The 23,657-nt window shown below is 52.0% G+C and overlaps 2 protein-coding genes across 5 annotated transcripts in view; one reads left to right on the top strand and one right to left on the bottom strand.

Moving 5' to 3' along the window:
* Window positions 1-510: 510 nt before the first annotated feature.
* On the bottom strand, window positions 511-8,098 carry YIPF6 (Yip1 domain family member 6). Its single transcript, XM_082323396.1, has 7 exons — window positions 8,039-8,098; window positions 7,193-7,321; window positions 6,592-6,670; window positions 6,138-6,180; window positions 4,992-5,117; window positions 4,729-4,886; window positions 511-4,123 (listed from the first exon to the last, which is right to left on the bottom strand). Exons 1-7 carry the CDS (start codon window positions 8,075-8,077, stop codon window positions 4,005-4,007), a joined length of 693 nt encoding a protein of 230 aa, XP_082179522.1. The 5' UTR covers window positions 8,078-8,098; the 3' UTR covers window positions 511-4,004.
* Window positions 8,099-8,644: 546 nt separating this feature from the next.
* OPHN1 (oligophrenin 1) overlaps window positions 8,645-23,657 on the top strand; it is a 68,445-nt gene continuing 53,432 nt past the window's right edge. For all 4 annotated transcript variants that reach the window (XM_082323652.1, XM_082323653.1, XM_082323651.1 and 1 more), the window contains exon 1: window positions 8,645-8,861. In XM_082323652.1, coding sequence (XP_082179778.1) covers window positions 8,708-8,861 — 154 coding nt within the window. In that variant the 5' untranslated portion in view covers window positions 8,645-8,707. The remainder of the gene's footprint in view (window positions 8,862-23,657) is intronic.

Here is a 23,657-nt window from a genome sequence, read left to right as displayed (position 1 = left end):
GACGAGCGCCGGTCCCTGCAGCACCGCCCGGCACAGGACGGCCGCACAACACACGCAGACCAAATGCTCACCCCGGTCCTCGCTCCAAGAGGACGCTACCACACCTGGCTAAAACACAGAACATCAAACACTTAGGTGCGTCTGTGATAGCAGCAACGTTCTCCTCGCAGAGGGAAAAGGGATTTACACCTCACCCTGGTGCTTCTACCAGCACGGACGAGCTCACCGACACGCAGACACACAAATCAAACACTTAAAAGCATTCGATAGGCACAGGAGTAGAGAATTCAGCTGCTTTTCTGCCCCACCTTCTTTTAATTCGCTCCAAACCCCCAGGCCGGATAAAACGCCTTTCCCCGGCCGAGGTTGGGGCAGGGCCCCGCGGGACCGCCGTGCCCTACCGCCCACCAGCAGCACAGCGGGCACGGTACCCTCATCCACACCTAAGACTGCTCACGTGCCTTTCAGTGTGCTTTAATTCAGAAATATTAAAGTTAAAACAAATTCTTTTCATTGGTATTAAATAGATCAAAATTAAATTCAGATTCAAACACATACAACTTCAGCTGATAAACAGTATTAAAAAACTCTTAGTAGGAAAGCAAGCCTGGTTTACGCATCAGAAAATCATCCACTTTCTCTACAGAAAAGTTAAAACACTTCATTAAAGGCAAGACATCTGCTTTTCTCCTTGCTACCCTTCCCTCAGCCGGCTTTAAACAAGAAGAGACTTTTTCCCCTTGGAAAGCATGACAATTGAGTTATCACATACATTTTCATAACAAATTAAAAATATACGTGGTGGTTGGAAGCATTACTTACCGGCACGCGTTTTCGGAGGAACGCGTTCTGCAACTGGCTGCCCAAGACGCAGTGCCGTTCAGCGAGGAGGCACTCTCCCCTCTCTCGCGTAAGACCATCGTTTTAAAGGACGGTCTTTAACCATCAACACTCATTCCAGGCACTCTGTGAACATCAACCGAGCTCGAGGTATTTCACTTGCCTAAACCTGACATGTTTCAATCGTGCTTCCACGTGCCCACATCTGGTTTGCCTTGGGAGCCACCCGTTGGCCGAGGGACAAGGCGGCTCAAGAAACGAGGTGGCTCTGCAGAACATCAACGTTTGGCGGAGGAACAAATGCCAGTTTTGGCTTCTGAATTTTTTGCAGTCACCTAAGAGAGTTAATCTTCAATCAGTCGATCTGACGCTCATTTGCACTGCTGCTCATCGCTTGCTCTCCCTGCCCTTCTAAGCAATTACATTCCTCTAATAAAAAGGGCTGCTAAGTTTTTCAATAGGACGGCAACGTCCCCCGCTCTCTGCTAGAGGACATGACGATTAAAAAACCACCGTACGCAAGATGTGTAACTTTATTCAACCGGAGGCATGAAAACTCAGAAAATCTGGTTTCCTACCTGCCTCCTGCCAGCAAAAACCTTAGGGCAAGTTACATCTTTAGCGATAGGAGTCCACTTAAAGATTTTACAGCTTTAGAAGATGATGGCTTCCATGCTAAAGAAGGATTGCCATGAGTCAAAAAACAAACAAACTCACACCTTCGCCATATAACCAGTATATTTCTGCATATTCTTTCAGATTAAAAACACCTCTCAATGAAAAACTTCAGTGACCAGTTGAAAAGTAAATCTAGTTAATATAAAAATAATTTTCTCTCTTGTATAAGCCAAGAGCGATGTTACAGAACAAACCACCATGAGACCTGTATCTAAGTCAAAAACAAGCAAGGAAAAAGCTGGGATTTTAATTCCTCTTAGAAATCATTGTTCTTCTTTTCAAAAACATACCGGATCAATTAAATGTTACTCCAATTATCTTTCAGATAGAATATCAGCTTAAGTCACAGGACACTGCAGAGACAGAATTCCAAGGATTTCTCTAAAAGTATGGTTAAATTCTTGTGCTGCAATAGGAAAGATTTGGCTCAAAGAATCCCACTGTAGCCATCAGTAGCTTTACTATCCCTTGAATTCTTTTTTTTTTTATTTACTTCCCTTGAATATTTCTTTTCCGCCTCATAAAGCAAAGCCAACATTTAAATGAATGGAAAACTGCACGCTTCAGAGAAAAACCACATTCCGTATCAGTAATAATTTAATGGAAGTTTAAAAATTCCCCATTTCCATTTTATACCCACGTACCCTCTCGCAGCGCGCGAGGGCGGCAGCAGGCAGAGCCGCCCGCCTCCCGCGCGCCGGCAGCAAAGCCGGCTCCCTGCAGAGCGCGGCCGATTCTTCCGTCCCTCTTCTCCACGCTCCCAGAAATGCGAAAACGCACTTTCAATCTGCACATTTAGAAATTTCCATCCCAACTATCAAATACTTACAGCGTTTATAGCAGAAACGGCACTTTTATATATACATATAAATTACGCATATTTACACCTCCGCAGGACCCGCTTACATCAATTTCGGGTCTATCTGCATTACTATGGGAAAAAGGAAACGCGATGCTCGTTTTTAGGAAAAGAGACATTTTAACAGCAGCTTTTTCACCCCAAGATGTTTCAAAGCTCTCCCCTTGGATTGCTTACTGAAAATAACGGACAACATAAATAATTTCTGTACAGTTTTCAAAAAGCAATTCTCCAGGTCTCCAGCCCTATGCTGAAATGAAAGTGGCACACCTGTATGCCTGGGCGTGGCTCTCCAGGCAAGGTACATAAGTGCACCTACAGGGAATTGGAGAAGAAACCTCCTCCCCCTTTATAAAAAGTATTAAGCAAAAAAAAAAAAAAAAAAAAAAAAAGGCAAAACCCAAAACCCTATAGAAAAGTTTCTCACATCTCATTGTAAGTACAAAGAAACAACACGCAAATTTGTACACTTTTACATCAAAACGCTGTCCATGTAAACACCCAAATGAAAAGTCACATACCAGCAGTTAAGACTGGAATTCATATCCCACTTCGTAGCAGCCACCACCTTCATCATGACTTAGTTTCCTTCCTCCAACCCATTTTAAAACTTTTGGGCATAAGTCCTGGTGTGGTAAGTCAGCACCCAAATATCTTATGTATCAAAACCTCAGCTTACTTCACAAACCTTTTTTTTTTTCTCTTCTTTTTAGCACATATACATAAACACACACACTTTACTTGGTACTCTCCAGACAATTTTCCCTTCTCAGTATGCAGAGTGACAGCTACGTCCCTGTTGCAAACCAGTCTTGACTGTTTCTCCAGGACTTTTAACTCTCTGATCTACGCTCACATGAAAAGACTTGTAACTATCCAGTGTAAGCACGCTCCCTCTCACACGATAGGTGGATTAGTCAGTGTAACTACAGCGCTGAAGGCATTTGGCTGAAACACGCTTTCTTGACAGATGAAGGGACGAAACATAAATACACAATACACGAACATGAGCAAAGGCAGCTCCCTTCCACCCAGCTCCAATTAATTGTAAAATGGACCCAACTGATTTTTTGCTGAAATCTGATTTCAAAGTGAAAGCTCACAGTCCTAGGATGCACTTTATGTACATTTCACCACTCTGTAAGTGAATGAAAAAGAACAGGAGTCAAACACATTTCTTCCCTCCCAACCCATAAGAGCAATGCAGTTCTATTATTTCATAAGGCATATTCATCTTCAGTGAGAATCCAAGCACAAGCAAGAATTCTGCCAAGTCGTGCGATCCTATAACTTCACCTTCATCTACCCAACGTCTTGAAATTCCAGAATCTCCCGCTCTGTTCCTCAGGCAGAATAATCCCTGTCACAGTGGGCATTTTTTATTTAACACAACTAAAGAGCAGGGCTAAATAAAAAACCCCTCAGCAGCTGGACCTCTGTATCTTTCAAAAAGAGGGACACACAAACGACCGATTTCTGCAGTTCTCTGGCTTTATCCCATAACCTGCCTTTTTACAGTAGCTATCTCTATATATAAATTAGAAAGAGATAAAGCCAATGATTAACTGCAGCGCTCATGAAAAAACTTCAGTCCGTAATACAGAGTCTCTTCTCTTCTGATCGGAGATCACTGAGGTGTAAAGGTGAGAATCATCCAGCTGATAACGAAGTAGAAGAGGAAGATGGGGTACACAACAAGAGCTTTGCGGTTTGGAGGCTGACTGTCTGCCAGGAAAGCTGTAGATGCTGGTGAAAAAGAAAAAGAAAAAAGACTTGACACATGAGCAGCATAAAACTGAAAGTCTAAGATCCACTGCAGATGTTAGCAATTTTGAATTAGGATCTGCATTACAATTATGTTGAAAGAGAAAACAGAGCAATCCACTGCTCAATACCAATGGTCTATAATCACCAATTAAAGCTTTCTTTATTGTATCGAAATATAAATGCTGATTAACGTTCTGTAACAAGAGTCAGGCTTACAGATTAAGAACAGGAGAAATAATGCAAATACATCTGTATGAAATTAGCATTTTCCAATAGTATTTATAACATAGATCACAGAATAAAATACCCAGTAGTCTCACATGGGCTTTCATATTAAATAATCATCCTTCTGCCGAAGGCAATTTGCATATGACCATGGAAATCAACGGGAGGACAGGCAGAGGCCGAATCTCTGCCAACACAAGGATTGGAAGAACTATTTCTACAACGCTTCAGCAGCCTAGGAAGCACCTTAAACTACAACATCCGCTGGCTTTACCCAACCGAACGCATGCAGATCTACCTCCTGAAGCATGGCACTTCTCGGTGCGCACAACAGCGCTGTAATGCAAAAAGGTACTCACCTAACGTTGACCAACCAAACATAGCCACTACTACAATAAGGCGTATAATGAAGCTGATGGTCCCAGAACCTGCCAGCAGCACCAGCCTGCACACCAGCATCGCGACCGTCAGCGGCAGGACGCAGTAACCCAGAACGCACAGGCTCTGAAAAAAGGAGCTGGAAAGGAGAGACAGAAATGGGGAAAAAGTAGTCAAACCGAAGCATTGCAGAAACTCCATGCGTGGGAGCATTTTAACTGCTACGAAATAAACCAGCACTCACATAGTTCCTCCAAGAAGCTTTGAGTTTAGTGTGATGACAACTGCACCAAACCAGATGATGACAAAGACCTCAGCAAACTGCGGCCCTCCGTCATCTTTACTGTCTGCTGATCCACCCTGAAGCATCCTGTTGTAACAGACAAAAGGAGCCATTTGCAATTGACGACTGAGTGTTCGTAGACTTGGAGTAGATGACAGAACGGGAGCCCGAAACATGGATCCCCAGCTAGGCTGCAGACTGATTATTTTTCATCTGGTATTTTCAGTAGCATCCTCGATTTTGTATAGAAAAAGAAAATGGTTGTGGCTCAATTGAGGGCATTTCAGTCCATTTGTTTATTTGTTTTGAGGACTGCGTAAGCATACAGAGGAAAAGAAAACCACAGACAACAGGCTAAAAGATGAAAATTAAAGTACCAAAAGTCTGGTAACCTCTCAAAGCAGGCAGTGCCGTGCATGATAAAACACGAAAGCCTTAAGGAAAGCTTGTAATAACTACAGGGCACAAGCAACACAAAGCCTGGAAAAGTGAGCATGCATTGATCTGAATATTTGAATTACACCGTGTACTTCTGCTGAAGCTTTACCACCATTTTACTGAATGGTTTCTGTAGATTGAGTACCTAGGTGTGCCTCAATTAGCTGATAGATCTGACCAACACTTCCATCCTGCCCCGGGCACATCTGCACTCCTATGCTCCAGCGGAGCACCAGAAACTGCTGGGAGCCACCATCATCTCCCGCCTATGATCTACAACAGCCTCTCTTCTTCCATCGCTTCTCCAGGATACGGAGCACGCACACAGCAGCGCTCAGACAAAGGTTTTGGCCTGCAGGTTAGGGTCAAAGTCGGCCAAACGCATTAGCATCAAGGACAACGTGAATCGGGACACCTTTCAGTAACAGTAAGACAGGGGACTAGGAAGAGTTCACCCTTAAATCCTAACTTTAAAGAAGGGAGGTCCTACTGGGCTTGAAGTGTCAGAAATACATTTCATACGAAAATCTAAACAGGCAATATTTGCAGAGGACCAGAGAAGGATCAGATGAACTATTTCTCAACACACGTAGTCAGAAATTTTTACTTTCTCACTTCTCCAATGTGAAAGACTATAAAAACCCAGATCTACCCACTACAAGTACTTACAGTGCAAGTGAGACACAAAGCACCAAAGGGCCCCAAAGATCCCCTGTAGGAAAGGAAAAAATAAAATCATAAACATCACCGAATGATGCTCAGTTTCATTTTCCCCGAGAGTAATAAAGCACTTTTTTCCAACTCCCAATGTATCATTTTGCATATTATACTTCCTGATAATTTTCTTATTTAGCACCTTATAAGCCATATTCCATAATATAATCTATTGAAAGCCTGCCAACCGTTAAAGCTACCTGTTGTAGATATCCTGGCACACGTTCCACTTTTAAAGAGCTTTGGTAACACTCTGATTTTTCGTGTTTGCTATGCAGCATTCTACAATAACAGAAGGAACATAGAACAGACGCTTCTGCATCCCTGTTCCCCTGAACTCTTCCTTTTCCATGTAGGCAAAGCCTGTTGGCAAAACATCCTTTCAAGGTTTGAAATATCTTATACGTACAGTCTCTGAGGAGCGCACTGCTCTTTTTCGGATACATGACATGGACAAATTTCTTCCCAACTGCTTTCAGATCTCTCATCTGAAATAAAGAAGCAACACTTCAATTTATCCCTTCATAAAAATTACAGCTCACAACTAAAAGCAGCAAGATAGAAGATAAGTATTGATGGTAAATCTAGATAGGATCCAGCCCAAAAATTTCTGTAGCATCCTCTGCAACAAACAACGCCTACTTTTGCTACAATCCTTAACAACCACAGTATTTTATCCTTTAAGAACACTTAATTAAGAACAAAATTTGTTTGCTTCTCTAGGAAAAGTAATGAAAAAATCCTATTAGCCGGGACAGTTTTCTTCCAAGCTTCATCTGAGGCCTTGACCCTTGCAAAGATTTTGAGATCACAGAGAAACTTTGGGGCCATAATTCAGATCGTTTTGACCCACAGGAATTCATTTTACATAGCTAGTCCTAAACAAATCCCCAAACTTACGATGAAGCACAAGTCAAGCACAGCTATGCACAAATACAGTTTTTGCATAACAGTTGCCCAAAGATATCAGCAAAACACGCGTTTCGCAACAGAAACGGGCACAGACTCACAATAGTATCCCTAACAGGCTCATCCAGTGTGGAATAGTCTTCATCAGGAGAGCGAGATCCAACGGGAACAGTAATCTCGCCTTCCACTGGAATATCTTCAGATATCGACACATCTGCAAGACCTGCAAACTAAATGTTTTTAAAACCTTTAGAAAGAAAGAAATACAAACCAGCTCATAGCTCAGATGGTTTTCAGCTGGGTTGAGGATGCAAACAACGGCTCAGAATTCAAAGATACAACGCTTAATAGCACGGTCAACAACAGGGCCCAGCCGTTGTCTGCTTGATTTAAACAGCCCACAGTTTAAAGCGGTGAGCAGATACGCACAAGCAAGGCATTTCCGTCCTCTTCAGTACCTCCCGGTAACCTGCTTCGCGTCCGCTCCTTGGACAGCAATAACTAACGCAAGTAAAAAGCTCGCTTGCCGTTTTTAAGTAACGCGACGCCGGACGGCTGCACAGCCGCAGCAGCGCACCCGGGGACGCAGCCTCGCACGGGCGCCGGGGGAAAACAGCTCCGGAGACACCGCGCCGGCCGCCGCCGCCCGAGCACAAGGCCGGGGCTGCCCGGCGCCGAGCCGTAACGCCACCGGCTCCCTCCGCCCGGCGGACGGCCGAAGCACTCGCCTTCCCGGAGGGGGCAGCAAGCGGCGAACAGCCCGGCCGGTCCCTCGGCGAGCCCCGGGCAGGGAGCGGCAGGAGGCCGGCGGCTCCGCGTCCCTGCCCTCCCTGCCGGCCCCCGCCCGCTGCCCCGGCCCTGCGCGGGGCCCGCCCCTGCCTCGGGCAGCGAGGGCCGAGCGCCCCGGCCCGCCCGCGGCCCCGGCCCCGCACCGCGGCCCCGCTCACCAGCGGCCCCGCGGCGCCGCTCCCCTCCGCCGCCGCCATCTTGGCTGCCCGGGCGACGTGGAGCCCGTCGGGACGTCATCGCCGCGCGCGGCCGCCGCCGCCGCGTCACGCGCCGCCAGGGCGTCCATGGCAACGCGGCCCGGCCGCCTCGCCCCCTCCGCCCCGCTCCGCCCCGCTCCGCCCCGCCGGCAGGGGGCGCCCTCGCCGCGCACGGGGACCCCGCCCGCGGCCGCCCCCGCCCCGCCGGGCCGCCCCCGCCGCCGCGGCGATCGCGCCGCCGGTGTTGCCCGCGCCGCCGCCGCCGCCGCGGGGCCGCCCGCCGCCGGCCCCGCCGAACTACAAGTCCCGGCAGCGGCGGGGCGGCCGGAAGCGGGGGTCGGCGGGGCGGGGGTCGCCTCAGCCCGGCCCGGCGCGGCGCGGCCCGGCCCAGCCCAGCCCGCCCCGCAGCAGCGGCCCCGCGCCGCACCGCACCGCAGGGCGCAGGCGGGTAGGGGAGGGCCGCGGGCCCCGCCCGGGGCAGGGCCGGGCCGGGGGCGGTGCCCGGCGGGGCGGGGCGGCGGCATGGCCGCGGCGAGGGGCTCCCGCGGCGGAGGGAGGGCCCCGTAGCCGCGCCCGCCCGCCCCGCAGCGCGGCGGTGCCGGCGGCGGGAGGAGCGGCCGCCGCGGAGCCATGGGGCACCCGCCGCTGGAGTTCAGCGACTGCTACCTGGACAGCCCCGACTTCCGAGAGCGGCTGAAGTGCTACGAGCAGGAGCTGGAGCGGACCAACAAGTTCATCAAGGAGGTGATCAAGGACGGCAACGCGCTCATCGCCGCCATACGGGGTGAGCGGGGAGCGGGAAGGGGCCGGGGCCGCCTCCCCCGCGGCCGGCGATGCGCCCCGGGGGCCGCGGGGCCGCGGTCCGGCGATGGGGCTTCTCTGCCCGGGCGGGGGTGTCCGCGCCCTGAGCGCAGCCCGGCGGTCGCGTTCCTGGCAGCCTCCTGCAGCCCGGGGCCCCCCCCCCCCGCTGCAGCCCGGGCCCCCCCCCCCCCCCCGCTGCAGCCCGGCCCCCCCCCCCCCCCCGCTGCAGCCCGGGCCCCCTTGCGTCGCCTCTCGTCCCCATCGCCCGGCGCTCGGCAGCTGCCGGCGTCGCGCTGGGCCGGCAGCCGCGGGCAGCCCGCTCTCCCTGCCGCCGCGCCCGGCGCCGGTCCGGAGCGGGCCTTGCCTGGGGACAGGTGGGGCTCCATCGCCCGGGCGAGCTGGGCTGGCGCCGCCGGCATCGCCGGGCACCGGCGGCTGAGCCCCTTGAGCTCTGCCGGGCGCCGCGGAGAGCAGCCTGCCGTCGGGGAGGACGCTCGGTTGTTTTGCTTCGCCCGAGAACGTGCGGAGCGTGGCCGGGGCAGCGCGGGTCACCCAGCCCCGCTCCCTGGGGTGGCCCGCTGCGAGAATGGGAGGGCTCCCTCCAGAAATAGTCGGTAGTCCTTCTTTTGTCGTGGGTGTTTTATTCTTTTTTTTTTAACGATGATGAGAATTTTTTACAATTAAACGTCGATTTCAGTGTTGACTTTGAAGGAAGTCACTTGTTCAGCAGCACTGGCTGAGACACGGGGGTACCTGGACCAGGTTGTGCCACCTGAAAGCAGGCGGTCCCGCGTGTTTAACGCTGTACTGACCCGTCCTTCTGCTCAGAATTTTTTTTTCCCCAAGAGCTGTAGATACACTTTTCCTGTGTCGTCTCTCACATCTCTGCTTCTATAAACGTGCATAAAAATGGCCAAAAGCGTAGGACAGCACAGCTATGAATGCTGCGCTTGCATCAGGCCGAGTAAAGACAAACAAAAAGATCAGCGGGGCAGACTGATCGTATGCTGTGTTTCTTGCCAGCTGGTTGGTTTTTAGTTGGTATTAATAGGTTTAGCTGCTACCCTTTTGTTAAGAATAATTCAGAGCTTCCTTGTTATCAGGGCCATGACTGGAATAGCCTGTGTTTGCCCATCTGGAAAACAGTGAAGACAAAAGCTAGTACGACTGAAACAGCAGACATCACAGGGCTGTAAGATGCTAAAACATATTTTAAAAAAAAAAAACAAATCTCTGCTCAGTCCAGGGGTGAAGGGGGGGAGAAAACCAGAGCGATTTTAACAAGCGGGCTTGTTAATGTAAATACTTTGCTTTTTCTTCATCACTTTGGTCAAAACCGTTTCCGTTTTTAATGTTTGTAAACCGTAATGCTGTGCTTGGAGTGAGGGGATTTTGCTGGCTCAGCAGACCCGTCCCAGTGAGACTGGCCAGGGAGGAAGGGGAGAAGGAGAAGGAAACGGAGTACACCCAGGCAGCACAGATAAGCTCCCAGGACTCAGGAAACCCCAAATTTCTTGCCTGAAATGCTGTGGAGGTGTTTTTGTGCTGGTTTCTTTTTAAGAGCGCAGCTGAACCAGCAGGCAGGGGGTGGCTGGGCAGAGCAGGCTGCTGGGCACGGCTGGGGAGGGGGCTGGGGCCAGGGATTCACCCCCTCCCGTTAACAGGTAACTTTACAAAAATTCTAGGCCTTCCTCTCTGAATCCTGTCCGTAGGGAACTGTGGATAGGAATTTGGGGCTACTCACTCTCTGTTGCCTAAACACCTTGGGCTGATGGCTGGTAAATCCCGCTTGCCAGCCGGTGACAGTGGTGGCTGATGATTGGTTTCTGCCCCGTGGCAGTGCCGTGGGATGGATGTGTCCCTCGGCAGCTGGGAGGCAAAGGAGATGATAGTCTCACCAGGAGAGAGTGAGATTTCTTCGTCAAGGGTAGAAGGTTAATTGTGATGACTGTTCCGACTGGACCTGCCTGTTACCCGTCCAGAGGTCCTGTCCTCCGCCTTGCCCTTTCAATGGGTGAGGCACGCTCCTGGTTAAACCTTTGGCCAAGCTGTTCCAAGGTATTGACTCACTGCACTGAGCACAGACCTCTGGTGACTTCACAGATGTATATATTGTCTGCGTTTGCTGATTAATTAATGAATAAACTCCGACATAAGATTTAAAGCAAATCAATCCCCGGTTTTGCTCAGACTTGTAGAAACGGCGAGCACCTGCTGTCTCCAGCTGGCGGGCTCTTCAGCCCGACATGGTGATGGAAACGGCCGAACAAAAGACTCGGGCGCAGCACAGCCTGGATACAAACACATGCATCCGCGTGAATTATGCAAGCGCAGCAATGCTCATGCGGACGACTAAGAAAAGAAATGCAGTTCCCCATTGCGGGAAAACAGGGTCTGCTGGGCTTTACGGGATCTGCTATAAACACGGTCCGCGCTTAGGCTCAAAACCCTGAGGCTGCCCAGAGTTGCCTTTTATTTTCTGGTTGCCAAGTAATAGGGGAAGAAAGTGACTTTACGTGGAGCGCTGCAGGGCCTTCGGTTCACGCGCTGGATGAAGCCGGGTGGTTTTGAATTGTCTGCGATCCGAGGAACGCGTATGTTGTTCTTTTCTTGGTTGCTGGCAGTGTTCTTGTTGAAAGTGTCCGGCCAGTTAAGGTTGTCTCAGCCTTCCTGCTGGGTAGTGAAATATTAGGAGTGTTCTAGCAGAGTGTCTAGATGCTGAAAAAGAAAAAACACCAAAACATTTGGTATCACTCTATTATGTCAGCAGCACAAGCTAGGTGTCCAACGTCTTAATAAGTGCTACTTTGGTGACTTCTGTTTGGAGATTTTTGGATGTCTTTTGACTTTTTTGTAGCCCTTTTACTGGTAGATTAATTCACCATAATCATATTTGTAGCAATTTAATATGTGAATTCCAGTGCAAATTTTTTAAACAAGTCATTCAAGTACCATGAAATTGTAAATGCGTAATATTAAATGCTTCCCGTGGTATATGTCTAGCTGGTAGGTGCGCTGCTTTAATTAAATGATTGCTTGTTTTGCAAATGCACGTACTCCCTTCCGTTTCCCGGTTTTAAGCCCGTCTGCTCCGTCCCGTCCGTGGCGATGGTCAGTGATGGCGAGCTGTGAATCACGCGAGCGTGACCTGCCTGCGATGTGCCGCGGGGAGCAGGTTTAAGGCAGCCACGGCTTTACTCCAGACTTGTTTGCTGGTGTCTGTACCCAGCGGTCTCGAGGCTCGCTGTGACCCAGGCCCTTCCTCAGAGGAGAATTCCTGTTGATCTGGATGAAGTGCCGTTTAATCCCCTTCCCCAAGTGATTCCCACGCATGGCATGCATGAGCGGTGCTTTCTCAAGGAGACGAGTGAAGGCTCGGGGGGACCCAGCTCGTGGGTGCCCACCCACTGTCCTGGAGGGGAGGAGAGGTGAGTCCCTCCTTCCCACCGGAGATGCCGTGGCGTTGAGATCTGCTGGGGGTTGTCCCTGGCAGGGGTGAGTCCATCTTGACACAGCTCGGGAGCATTGCTCCCGCTGGCCACCGAGCCGAAACTGCCGCTCCTGAGGTCCCAGATGGGGAGGCAAGGGCAGCGGGGACCCGCGGCGGGGGGACGTGGGCCTTGGTGAAGAAATTAATCTGCTTCTGAGCTGCCACTCCTCTGCAGGAGTCTGCCGACTTCAGCTTCCCTTCACGTTTCTGATGGAAAGCTGAACTTCCCATTCCCTTCCCCAACCCGGGAGAGGCTGGAAGCGCAGCCCGGGCCACGGAGTAAGTGCTTTCCCAGGCAGCAGGGCTTCCCCGCCTCTTGCTCCTCTGCAGGGAGAAGCAGGAGGGAGTGCTCTGCCCGGCGTGGTTGTTCAGGGGCCAGCACTGGCAACCGTCCACTGGAAAGCCCTACCTCCTCTGGGTTTGTGGTGGGGCAGAGCCAGGAGCAGCTCCCGCGCTGGTTAGCTCGGGGTGGGGAGCGGGACGAAGGAGGGCTTCCAGCAGCAGCCATGGCTTGTGCTGCTCCCGAGCGTGTGCATTGGAGGAGGCTTGTCTGGGGGCTGCAGAAAGCACTGCCCCGGCTGCTCCAGCTCGCGGCAACGGGAAGGCACGTGCTACTGGCGGTAGTCGTGCTGTCCCGCTCCATGGAGGAGGGCAGCAGTAAGGGGGAACTTCAGCTCCCCTTGGTCTGCGGCGTGCCTCGGTTTCCCCCTCTGCAAAGCAGATGGTGCTTCAGGGCTTTGTCTGAAGTGGGGGGCTGCTACCTGAATGAGGGGTGCACTTCAGTGCCTTAAACTCCCCTTGCCTTTCAAGGCATTAAGAGAAACTGCTTCTGACGTGTTACCAGCTGAAATAAATAAAATACGGCGGGTACAGCCCTCCCGAGCGCCGTGCCGCTCCCCACGCCCTGGTGTGGGTCCTGGTGCAATTCCAGTCATGCTGCTGCCTCCGTACGGGGCTGGAACTGATTGAAAAGCCCCTGGCAGCTGGCTGTACCTGGGACACCATAAGCTGACTAAGTATAAGCTTGTGCCAAATGAGAAATTAAACTGACTAAAGCAGAGAAAAATATTGTTCATTTGTAATAATCTTGGGCGTGAAAGTCAGTGATAGTGAATACGTGACTTTGAGACAGAAATATGAGTTATTTTTCTTGTAAAGTTGGCTGCATCCCTTCCTTTTCGTGCCAGGAGTATGCAGAGTCACTGGCAGTGCCAAGTGACGGTGCTGGTCCCGTACGTCGCGCTGGCAGTGCTGAAGCCCGCCCGTGGCCCGGCCCTGGCCGGGAGGGAGAGGAGCTGGGAGGTTGGCCTTCCTCCCGGGGCTGGGGCGGCCGGCCGGCGTCTTCGCCTGTGGCGCGGTTCCTTGGCGTTCCGTAGGCCTGTGCTGCGCCAGGGCTGCTTCGCTCGCCCCCAAAAGCCGAGCTCAGCTCCTCACTGGCCCCCGCAAGGTCCGCCTTGCTCAGAGCATGCTGGGCTGGCGTCTGTCCATCCCCTCGGGCTGGCGTCTGTCCCCTTGGGCTGGCCAGGGCTCAGCAAGGGCACCGGGGATCCGTCCCCGGCAGTGGCGTTTGTGTCCCCGAGCTCGCAGCCCCACGCCATGGTGGCCAGCACCGGTGTCGCAGACGACTCGCCGCAGGCTGCGTGCTCGAGGCCACAAGCAAGGATGTCGGGAGCAGGTGACTGCGTAGCATCGTAGTTGTTGTAAGAATGGCTTCTTTACATCGTTTTCTTTCTGTGGCTCAGTATGTTGGTGTTTTTGGAATCTCTCCTGCTCGCTGAGCTCTGCTCTGTGTGTGGTAATGCAAAACCATCTATTTCCCCCTGGTCTTTGATCTTCCCTTGCAATTATATATCAAATGGAGTTTGAGAAATGTCAAGTTGAGGCTCTTTTTTATTAATGTGCGAGTGCTGCAATGGTGTAAACTGCCCTTTGAAGCTGGAAGAGCTTTGAGTTCTCATGCAAATGTTGCATACATGGTTTTGAACCTGATTTCTGTACTGTACAAAGCTTTGCAGATTGCTTCTGACTTTGCACATCAGTCAGCCAGCCTCCCCAGGCAGTGTAAGTGTTTTCTCCTGGAAGGATAACATTATAAAGGAATGTGTAGAGGTGTCTGTGCCTGTGAAGCACACGACAGTCTGTAACGAAAGGGACTATTCGGGCTTTTCCCCTAGCACGGGGGGCCCAGGGGAGGTCCCGCCGTCACCCTCTTCCCCGCAGGTCTGGCAGCGCGGCGCTGCGCGTGGGAGCTTGCTTGTCGGCTCGGGGGACTCTGCGGTCCTCAGCGTGGCAGACCCGTTCTCGACAAGTTTCTGTGCGGTTGTTAGAGGTGATGCTTGAGGGTTTAATGCTTTGGAGTGTAGAAAGCAGAGTGTCGACAGAACGCAGTATTTTAATGAGATTAAAGCGGCCCTGGAGTGGCCTGTCTGCCCGGTTCCTGCAGAAACCCCATGGGCTGGTTCCTGCAAAGTCTGTAGAGACAAAGGCTTGAATCTCTTACTACAGCGTGTTAGAGCCAGATACTGGTTTTTGCTTATGTTCGAGCAAACCTAAAGGTCCTCTGGAAAAGGGGGAAGAGGACTGAGTCTGTCCCACGCGTGCCCTTCTGCTGGCACAGGAAAGGCTGCAGCTCTCCAGGCAAACATTAGCTCTGCACTCCTGGCAGGGCTTGGCATCGGGGCGCCTGCATTAAAAATATCCTGTCCCACAAAGACAGCTTAGTTGGGAGCCAGCATATGGCACATTAATGAAGATGTGCACAGAAATGGTCCATGCGGATACACAGAGGCCTTCTGTCTCATGGAAAGCCGCTCATTAAACTTCCCAGTATGCCCCGGGGAATCTGGCGTCCAAAGACGACCCGTATCAGCAGTTTCTCTGATGCCATGCGCTAGGCGAGCGGGAAGGGGCTGCCGTGAGCCCCGGGTCGGTAATGCAGCTGCTGCTGAGTGGATCTGACTTGTTCAAAATTGGTCTGTCCTCTTCTTTCTCCTCTGGTTGTATCCTTGTGCTCTCCTGATGCTGCACCCCAGCAGCAGTCAGTACCCGAGCCTTGACTTGAACGGGTGCCAGCCCCGCTGCCTCTCCACTCACCTGCCACATGAAGGAGGTTGGGGAAAGCGTCGCAGAGAAGGAGCGCAGACACAGATCTGTTGCTTGTTCCCTGCTGCTTTCCCACTGAAGCGTCGCTGAAGCCGCCTGTTTCGCTGTGGACCTGGTTTTCCACCCGTGCTGGTGGCACGGGGAGGAGCGGCCCGGGGCTGGCTCTCCAGAAGGGGATGGCTCACTGCTGCGGGGACACCTTCCCCCTTTCTCCTGGAGCACATTACACCATAGCAGCGAGCGTTAAGCTGTTTCTGGACTTTAGCAGGGGAAAAATGACTTGCTGGAAAACACATCACTCCCCTCCAGCAATAATGTATTCTCCTTGTACTTGTCCTCTCTTTGCTGGTCTTCTCCGTCCTCACTGGGGGTTTCATCCAGTAAAGGCTCCAGTTACTGCTGCTAACTTTTAAAATTTTCTCCTAACTTCTCAGCTCTAGTTGTCTGAAGAGACACCAGACCTATATCCAGCTTAAAAACACTCAGTTGCTTTAGGGTGATGTTGCGTGGACCTAGACACCTCCTAGACCTAAAGCAATTACACTCAGTAAGTTAAAGACATCGAGGACATGCTAATTTAGCCAGGAACCAGGATCCTCTGCAAAAGAGAAGGATGCAATAATAGAATGAAAATGTCATCTTGGGGATTTGGACACCTATGTGCTCCTGAGTATCACTGTGCAACAGCCTGCGCTGTGGTTTGCACCATCTTATGGCAAAGGCGATAGCAGGAGCACCTGGAAGCTGTTCACACAGAGACCTTGGGAGGCCTTGAGTAGATAAACTCTGTGTGCGTGGGTGTATCTGTATGTGGGAGAGCCCAGTGTTCTGCAGTGCTGGTAACACACAATACCATTTACAGAAGTGATACTGGAAGTACCCTGTTGTCATTGACTTAATAGGATGTGCATAACGATGTCCACCAAATGTGATTCCTTCCACTGAAAAAAATCCCATCACCTTTTTTCCCCTCTATGGGCCTGTGTCTCTACCTTTGAGTGGAGTGGGAGTTCAAATTCCCCGTCCCTTGCAGCAGCTCCGAAGCGATGCTCGACTTGCAAAAAAAGTTTGTGTGTCTGTACATCAGCACGGCGGCCTGCAGCTGACGTGCTGCCCGCGCCGCCCTCCCTGGCGAGCATCCTCAGGACAGGGAGGAACAGGGGAGTCTCTCTGCAGCCAGCAGATGACGAAGCAGCTCATCTTCCTGGGCTGTGGGCACTGTGCACAGAATCTAGGGCCCCAAGTTGGTGCAAATCTAAACCAGACATGCTTTAACCAGAAACTAAAAAACAATAGCAAAAAAAAAAAAAAAAAAAAAAGAACAAAAAGCCAACCCTCCCCCCAGCCGCCAAAGCCGTATCTTCAGAAGCAGGCAGGAAAGACAAGGAGCATGCACAGTATCTGCCTACTCCAGTTGCGAGGCATATCTTACCCCTTGTTTCGGGGCTCGTTGATATGTGTTTGTTAGATTTGGCTCCAGGACGGAGCAATTTGCTCGCCCTGCGTGTCGGTGCCATCATGTTTGCTTTGCCATGTGGCTGATGCTCCAGGCTCGGTGGCTGCGCAGCGGTGGCTCCCACGTGAGCTGCACGGTGCCGGGCTCCGCGGGGAGCGCCGGGGCGGCCTCGCTCCCCTCCCGCGTGAGCCAGGTCTGCCCCCCGGCTGAGCCGGTGGGGACCCCAGCCTCCTCCCCGGGACCTGCTGGCTTCTGCTGATTACAGCTGCTCCGTCCGTGTTGCCGTTGCCGCACGAGGGGTGCCCAGGGCAGGAACATCGGCTGGGGTCGCTTCCCGCCCCTCCCCAGTCCCTGCTGCGGCAGTGCCACGCGCCAGCCCCCTCCCTGCCAGCGCAGGGGCTGGTGAAGGGGCTGTGGACCAGCCCTGGCTCAGCTTAGAACAAACCAATGCACAATATTTTGTGATGACTGTTTCCAGCCCCGATACGCTGCCTGAGAACTCGCCTGCGTACGTCGGCACAAAGGGCCAGGGCAAGCGGTTAAGTCATTTTCATGTGTTTAAGTATATTTTTTTCTTTTGCCACACATGAGACATGCAGAGAGCTTTTCATCCATCCTCTGTTGCCTTTCCTGGCTCCTTCCCTGGGAGGATGTGGGTGTTATCCATGTTTTGTAATGTGTCTGACGGCCCACGGGCTCGCAGCAGTGCTGCTGCTGACCAAAGAGTTTCCTCTTGAGTCACCGTGTGAAGACTCAGCTTTTCTGGCTTTTTTCTTGAGAAATTTTTTGAATATTTTATTTATTAATTCTGTCGGTAGCCCACTGGTAACTACAGATGTGGCATCCCGCGTTTGCCCACAAGCTTTTCACGGGTGGCTTCTGTCCTGCTGTGTGCCAGCCTGCCTTCGCGGAGCAGCGACGGCAGCCCCGGTTGTTCCGCAGCTGGAAACCTCCCCGCGGCACGGCGCTGGCCGCGCCGCTCCTCGGCCCTGTGCCGTGTTGTACCTGCCTGGAGAACGTGGCTCTAGCACCGATCTCTGGCTGCCTGGCTGCGGATCCGGTCTGCGAGGAGGAGCTGAGGTGCCAAGGTGGCCCGTTCCCCGAGGGGGAGAGGGGCGAGAGCAGGCCGTGGGTGCCGGGCCGCGGCGCCGTGCGCTGCCGACGCCGTACCTTTGCTGCCGGGAACGCTGCTCCTCAGCAGTGGCTTTCAGAAGTACAGAGTGTCTGTGCAGTTTGAAGAACTGTGAGGTTTATAGAAAAAAAGGACAAACTTCTTTCCTGCAAACAAGCGGTGCTATTTTACAGACATCAAACACCGAAATGAAAGCTCCTTTGAAACTGCTGGTGAAATTCAGCAGGCAGTGGTTATTTTTCTTACTAAGCACCAAACAAATATTTCAGACTGTGTAAACCTTCTATTTGAGTTTCTGATACGTATGAAGAAACAAGCTTTTGGCAACTTCTCATTTTTGTTTGGTGATGGTGGACTTTTCCACATTGGCTCTTGTTTTGCCTTGCAGACTCCTCGCCGCTGTCGGCTGAGCGGCTCCTTCGGGAGCAGCGAGCCCCGGGTCCTGCTGGCGTTTCCTTTCCGGGGCACGTTCAAACACTGCCTCCGTGGCTGGCGTCCTGTTTTGTCACCGAATTCTCCATGCAGGTGAATGTGCAGTCATGAGTTGTTCAAACGATGATAAGAGCAGCTGACTAGCCTCAGATAAAGTTTATAAATATAAGTAAAGCCCAGAATTCAGGTTGCTCTCTGCAGTCTGTTCTCTTTCCCTTTTTTATCCTGTTCCTCCCGCCAAGACTGATTATGAAGTACTGAGGCTCGATACTTTTAAAACGAGAGTACTTTTATTAATCTTACTAAACCTCGCAGCTGTGAAAATGGAGAACAAGGGACAAGACCTGTTCCTGTGCCATCAAATGATGAACTGGGCACCTGCGGGGTGTGGGGGGACCCTCTGTGGTGGAGGCACAGAGCCAGACCCCCGAGACCTCGTGGGATTCGGAGCTTGCAGGGGTGCCCAGAGGTGGGGCAACTCTCGGCGAAGCCCACCTAACGGTGGTGCGCAGGGAGGGTCCGGGCCACCACCACTCGGGTGAAGGTGCCCGTGAATACTCCCGGGTGGTGCCGGCTGGTGCGGGATGGGCTGTGCCCACGCTGGCAGCGGCTCCCGGCCCTGGGGCAGGAGGGATGCGCGTTCCTCCCCGCGCTGAACCACTTCGGATCACTCATAAGCTGCTCGTGAGTCTTCCCCTTGCGCCGCGTGTGACTCATCTGGCCTCCCGCCTGGCCCGCTCTGCGCCCTTATCGAAGGAAACTCTGAAATCATCGCGTGCCGCTGGCTCCGCTCGCTCGCTGAAGCCGCCTGCAAAAGCGCTTGGTTTTCACTCGCCTTGCCCCTGCCTGGGAAGGGTGGCTGCTGGAGAGCTGAAACAAGATGCATCTGATGGCTCTGCAGATCATAAGATATCTCAGTGGGGATTGCTAATGCTCTGCCCCGGATAAGAGTCTGTTGTTTTCGTGTTTGTTTTCCCTGTGTTCGTACTGCTTGTACAGCAGGGAGCCGCGGCTTTTGGAGCACACCCTCTCCTGCCGCTTACGCCAAAGCAGCCGTGCCAAAAGCTTGCTCGGCTGCTCTCGGAGCCGGGGAGCTCCGGGCGGCCTGAAGCGCCGCAAGGATTTGTGCAGCTCTGCCCTGTGGTTGCTGACCGGCCGCTTTGCGTGAGGTTCTCCTGATGTCCCCGGGAGGTGGGCTGCTCAGCCCCTCCTCGACAGCTCCCTCCTCCCGAGGGAGGAGAAAATTCATTTGCTTTCCGCAGCTCAGCTTTTTGGTTTTATTTTTCAAAGAGTCTGTCCTTTATTCAACATGGCTAAGCTCCGTCCCCGGGGTTGGGGAAGGCTGTTAGAAAAGGTGACTGGCCTGCGTGGGATGGTGCTATAAATGGGTACGTAAATAGGTGCAGCAGACAGAGCCACCTCCTAGCCTCACCCTACTTCCATCCGGCCGCCTGCTTGAATTACAGCCCCGGTCACCGCAGTGATGCCCAGCTGCCGCAGCCACGGCTCACCTGGCACCGCCGCCCCTGCGCCCGTCGGCAGCCTCGGCGTGCTCTGCTGCAGGGCGCAGGCGTCCGGCAGCCTCCGCGTTTGAGGTTTGCGAGGAAAGCAGCCGTGTGCTGCCGCCCTTGGAGCCCTCCCGTAACGGGTTTGGGAGCTGCTGACCGCCCTCGAGTTCGCTACGCCCCAGGGCCGTGCTGAGCAATTCGCTGTTGTAGTGACGGTGCAATCTGGACACCGGGTGGTCTGAAGTTCATGCAGCAGCCAGCCCCCATGCTTGGACTTTGGTCCGTGGTGGACCGAAGGGCTGCGGCGGCGTTTCCTCCTCGGTGAATCTTCTCTGCATCTGCAACCCTTTGAGCATTTGCTCAAAAAGTAGATATACCTGTCAGAGCTCAACTGAGCGATGGAACTGAGTCTTGTATTGGAAACATGCTGCGTGGTGCTCGTTTGTATCGGCGAGGGACAGAGCTCGACCGCGGTCTGCGTCCCCCCATCCGAGAGCTGTGCTGAGCCCGGTGCTCGCAGGCGTCGCTTCCTGGCACCCTTGGGTGCTGTGGCCAGGTGGTCCTCCTGAAGCACGTTTTCCTCTGCATCACCTTACCTCAACTGAAATACCCAGAATTGTAATTTCCTAAGTGGTCAGGCTTTGCCGGGAGTTGAATTGCAAACGAAGGAGTTCCTGTTGTGAGAGTTTGGGGTGAAATAACGTACGAGACAGGCTGCCGGCAGCCGCGCTGCTGGCAGAGGGGTGTTTGCCAGCCCCTGTGGTCTTCGGGGGCAGTGGGAGCTCTTCTTAACACCACTTGTCTGTAAAGCCGGGCTTAAAATTAATGGAGAAAACTCAGTCATTTCCCCTCTGACATACTGGATGGATGTCATGACATGTACGATTGAGATAAATTATAGTTGTAGCATTTCTTAATGCACGTTTCAACACTTTTTCTGATTTCTAAAGCTGCTCTGCTAATCTTTTTTTAACTTGCGTTTCAGTTAGCCACGTGTTGTGGGCTGTCTGCCTCGTGTCTTTTTCCAGTGTCGCTGAAGGAACTCCTCCAGCTTTGCAGGGCTGCGAGATCGGTTTGAAAGGCCAGAAAAATGCCAGGGGTGAAAAATGGTCCTTTGAGGAGGTCAAGCATTCGAAGTGTAGTTTTACCTCTTGCTTATCCTGAGGAGCGTTAAGCAAGGTGCTGATGCCCGTGGTCGTTTTGTCGTGCTGCAGTTCGCGGGTGTCCGTGAGTGTGCGGTCCCGGCTGGGCCAGGCCAGGGAGGAGGCTGTGCTGGAGGGTCCTGCGCTTCGTGGGAGCTTAAGATCATGGCTGTCCTGGTAGTTCAGAAGCTAAAAATCATAAAAAGTGAATCTGTACACTGTCCTTTATAAAAACATTAAAGGTATAGCCTCAAGTGCTGCTCTCTGGGAAACCACTGCAAGCCAGTGGGTGTCACTGGGAGAATGGTCTGCTCCTTCTCTTTGCTTTAAAATGTGGCTTTGCTGCATGCTTGCCTGCCTGATCAGCAGTGTCTAGCGCTATGAAGGTCTAGGGAAGGGAACTTACGCTGGATAATTAGCGTTCACTGAAGCAGAGGTAGGGGAAGAGCGCAGCACACGGGCATCGTTCTCCCCAGAAGCTGTCACGCACGTCACTCGCTTCCAGTTTCCTCTAAAACAGACCAATATACCCCAAAACTTTGTCGTCTTTCCAACCTTGCTTGCTTGCTTGCTGTTTTGTTTTTTGAGCTGATAGGTTGCCCAACTTCTGAGCTGTTGGTGAGGAGACGCGCAGTCCCCTCCTGCTCGCGGCAGCCGGGACGGCCTCTGCGCGGGTCACGTCCCCGCTCTGCCCTCCAGCGCGGTGAGGCTTGCCAGCAATTCTGGAGCGTGAAGACAGGTAGGGTACAGCAGGTTTCCATCAGTCAGTAAGGGAGATAAGGCAAGCATAAGGAATATATGATAAACGTGAAGAATTGCTGTGTTGGTCTTTTTTTTTTTTAATTAAACAGTAAATAAAGAAAATAAGCCTGTCAAGCAAGTTTGCGCACTTACCGCAAGGTTGCCTGGGCAAGGAGGGGAATTTATGAGGATGAAAAATTAGGTTTAGGACAGGAAACAGAAATTAGGCAGGGGGAAAAGCGGGAGGGCGATGTGTACGTGTAGGTAATGGTACAGAGGGCAGACAACCAGCTTGCAAAGCAAAAGGCCACTAGGTAGGGAGAGTTACTGAAAAATGTGTTTGCGCTTGAACCACAGCCATGCTCTTCTCCCTGGAGCCTCTGCTAGATCGATTGCGATAGTGAAATGGCAGTTTGTAAAAGACTCGGTCAATAAAGGACTGATTAGGAAAGATAAATATATAACAGAAGTATTAGACATTCAGTAAATTCCTTTGCAAGAGATTTGTAAAGCACAGCTAAATATAGCACGTTATTTTTAGAAGTTCGTGCTAGCCATTTACTGCTGGCAAGTGGAAAACCTGTGTCAGTGTGTGAAAAATGGCCTTTGTAAAACGCGTCAATATTTCTGAATCCCCACGGCATCCAGAAAGCCTTCAGGGGCACTCGTGAACAACTTGCCGTGCAGTACTAGGGCATTTTTTAATTACCTAATGGTAAGCACCTCTTGTTTATGGAGTAACAGGACTGCTGTTTTCCTCGCAAGATGCTTGTGTAGATTTGGGACTACCTAGAACGCTGTCCAGAAGATTACTTTTTTTCCCCTCATCTGAAAAAATCAACATGTTTTTGTGTTTGAGCAGCTGTAGAGTATTTAGGAGCGTTCTGTGAGTCAGGACTCATTACTCACGTTCCTAATGGCACATCTGTGCTCAGCCGGGGTAACTTCATTGATTTCAGAGTTGAGGTATTTTGGTGGGACAACGTTTGGGGACTTCATGCCGTTAGTACACGCTGTGTAAATACAGCAGCTCGGAGCAGAATCCGGCCCTGTGGCCAAACACATCGTCTGTTGGCTCTTAAAGCCTTGGTGCAAGTACAGAGAATCCCCTGGAAGCGGTGGGTCGGGCACCGCGTCCAGAACCTCATCTCCGGGCTGGCAGCGTGGATCAGCTCCCTCCCCTTCGTGATGCAACTCCCTGGGAAATTCTTCAGTGGGACTCGGTAACAATGGGCACATTCTTTTCCCTTCAGGGATCACAGCTGGAGGAAAAATGGCATTTCTCATGTTCTGCATGTCCCGTTGCTCGGCTCTTCCCGAGGAAGCAGGAGATGTTGTGTAGCAACCAGGCGTTGGGAAGAAATTTAGGTGCATCCTCAGCTGCTGTGCATCAGGGTCTTGCAACATTCCCCTGAAAAGCTGGATTTCCAGAGTCCAGTTCCTAACCCTAAAATGTGCCCTTGGCTTAAAATGCTCTTATTTAAGTACAGAATGAACTTTTATTGTCTTTTGTTTGTTTGCTTATTTGAAAGAAAAAAAAGCGTGTGGCTGGTTTTGATATTTCTGTTTCCAAGTTGGAGAAGAGGAAAGCAAAATACAAAAATGGAGCTCCTCCTTACGTTTGATCTGTTTATTTGCATTGCCATAGCTCAAAGTCGTTTGGGGTTTTCCTTACGGATTGTTGAAGCTGTCGGTGAGTCGCTCCGTGCAGGACACCTCCGTGCTGCGGTCTGGCGGGCGCAGAAGCTTAGGAGCAGCTTGTTCCCCGTGGCATTC

Source organism: Platalea leucorodia (assembly GCF_965183815.1).
Source record: "Platalea leucorodia genome assembly, chromosome: 10".
NCBI lineage: Eukaryota > Metazoa > Chordata > Aves > Pelecaniformes > Threskiornithidae > Platalea > Platalea leucorodia.
This window is presented reverse-complemented; position numbering and strand designations above follow the sequence as displayed.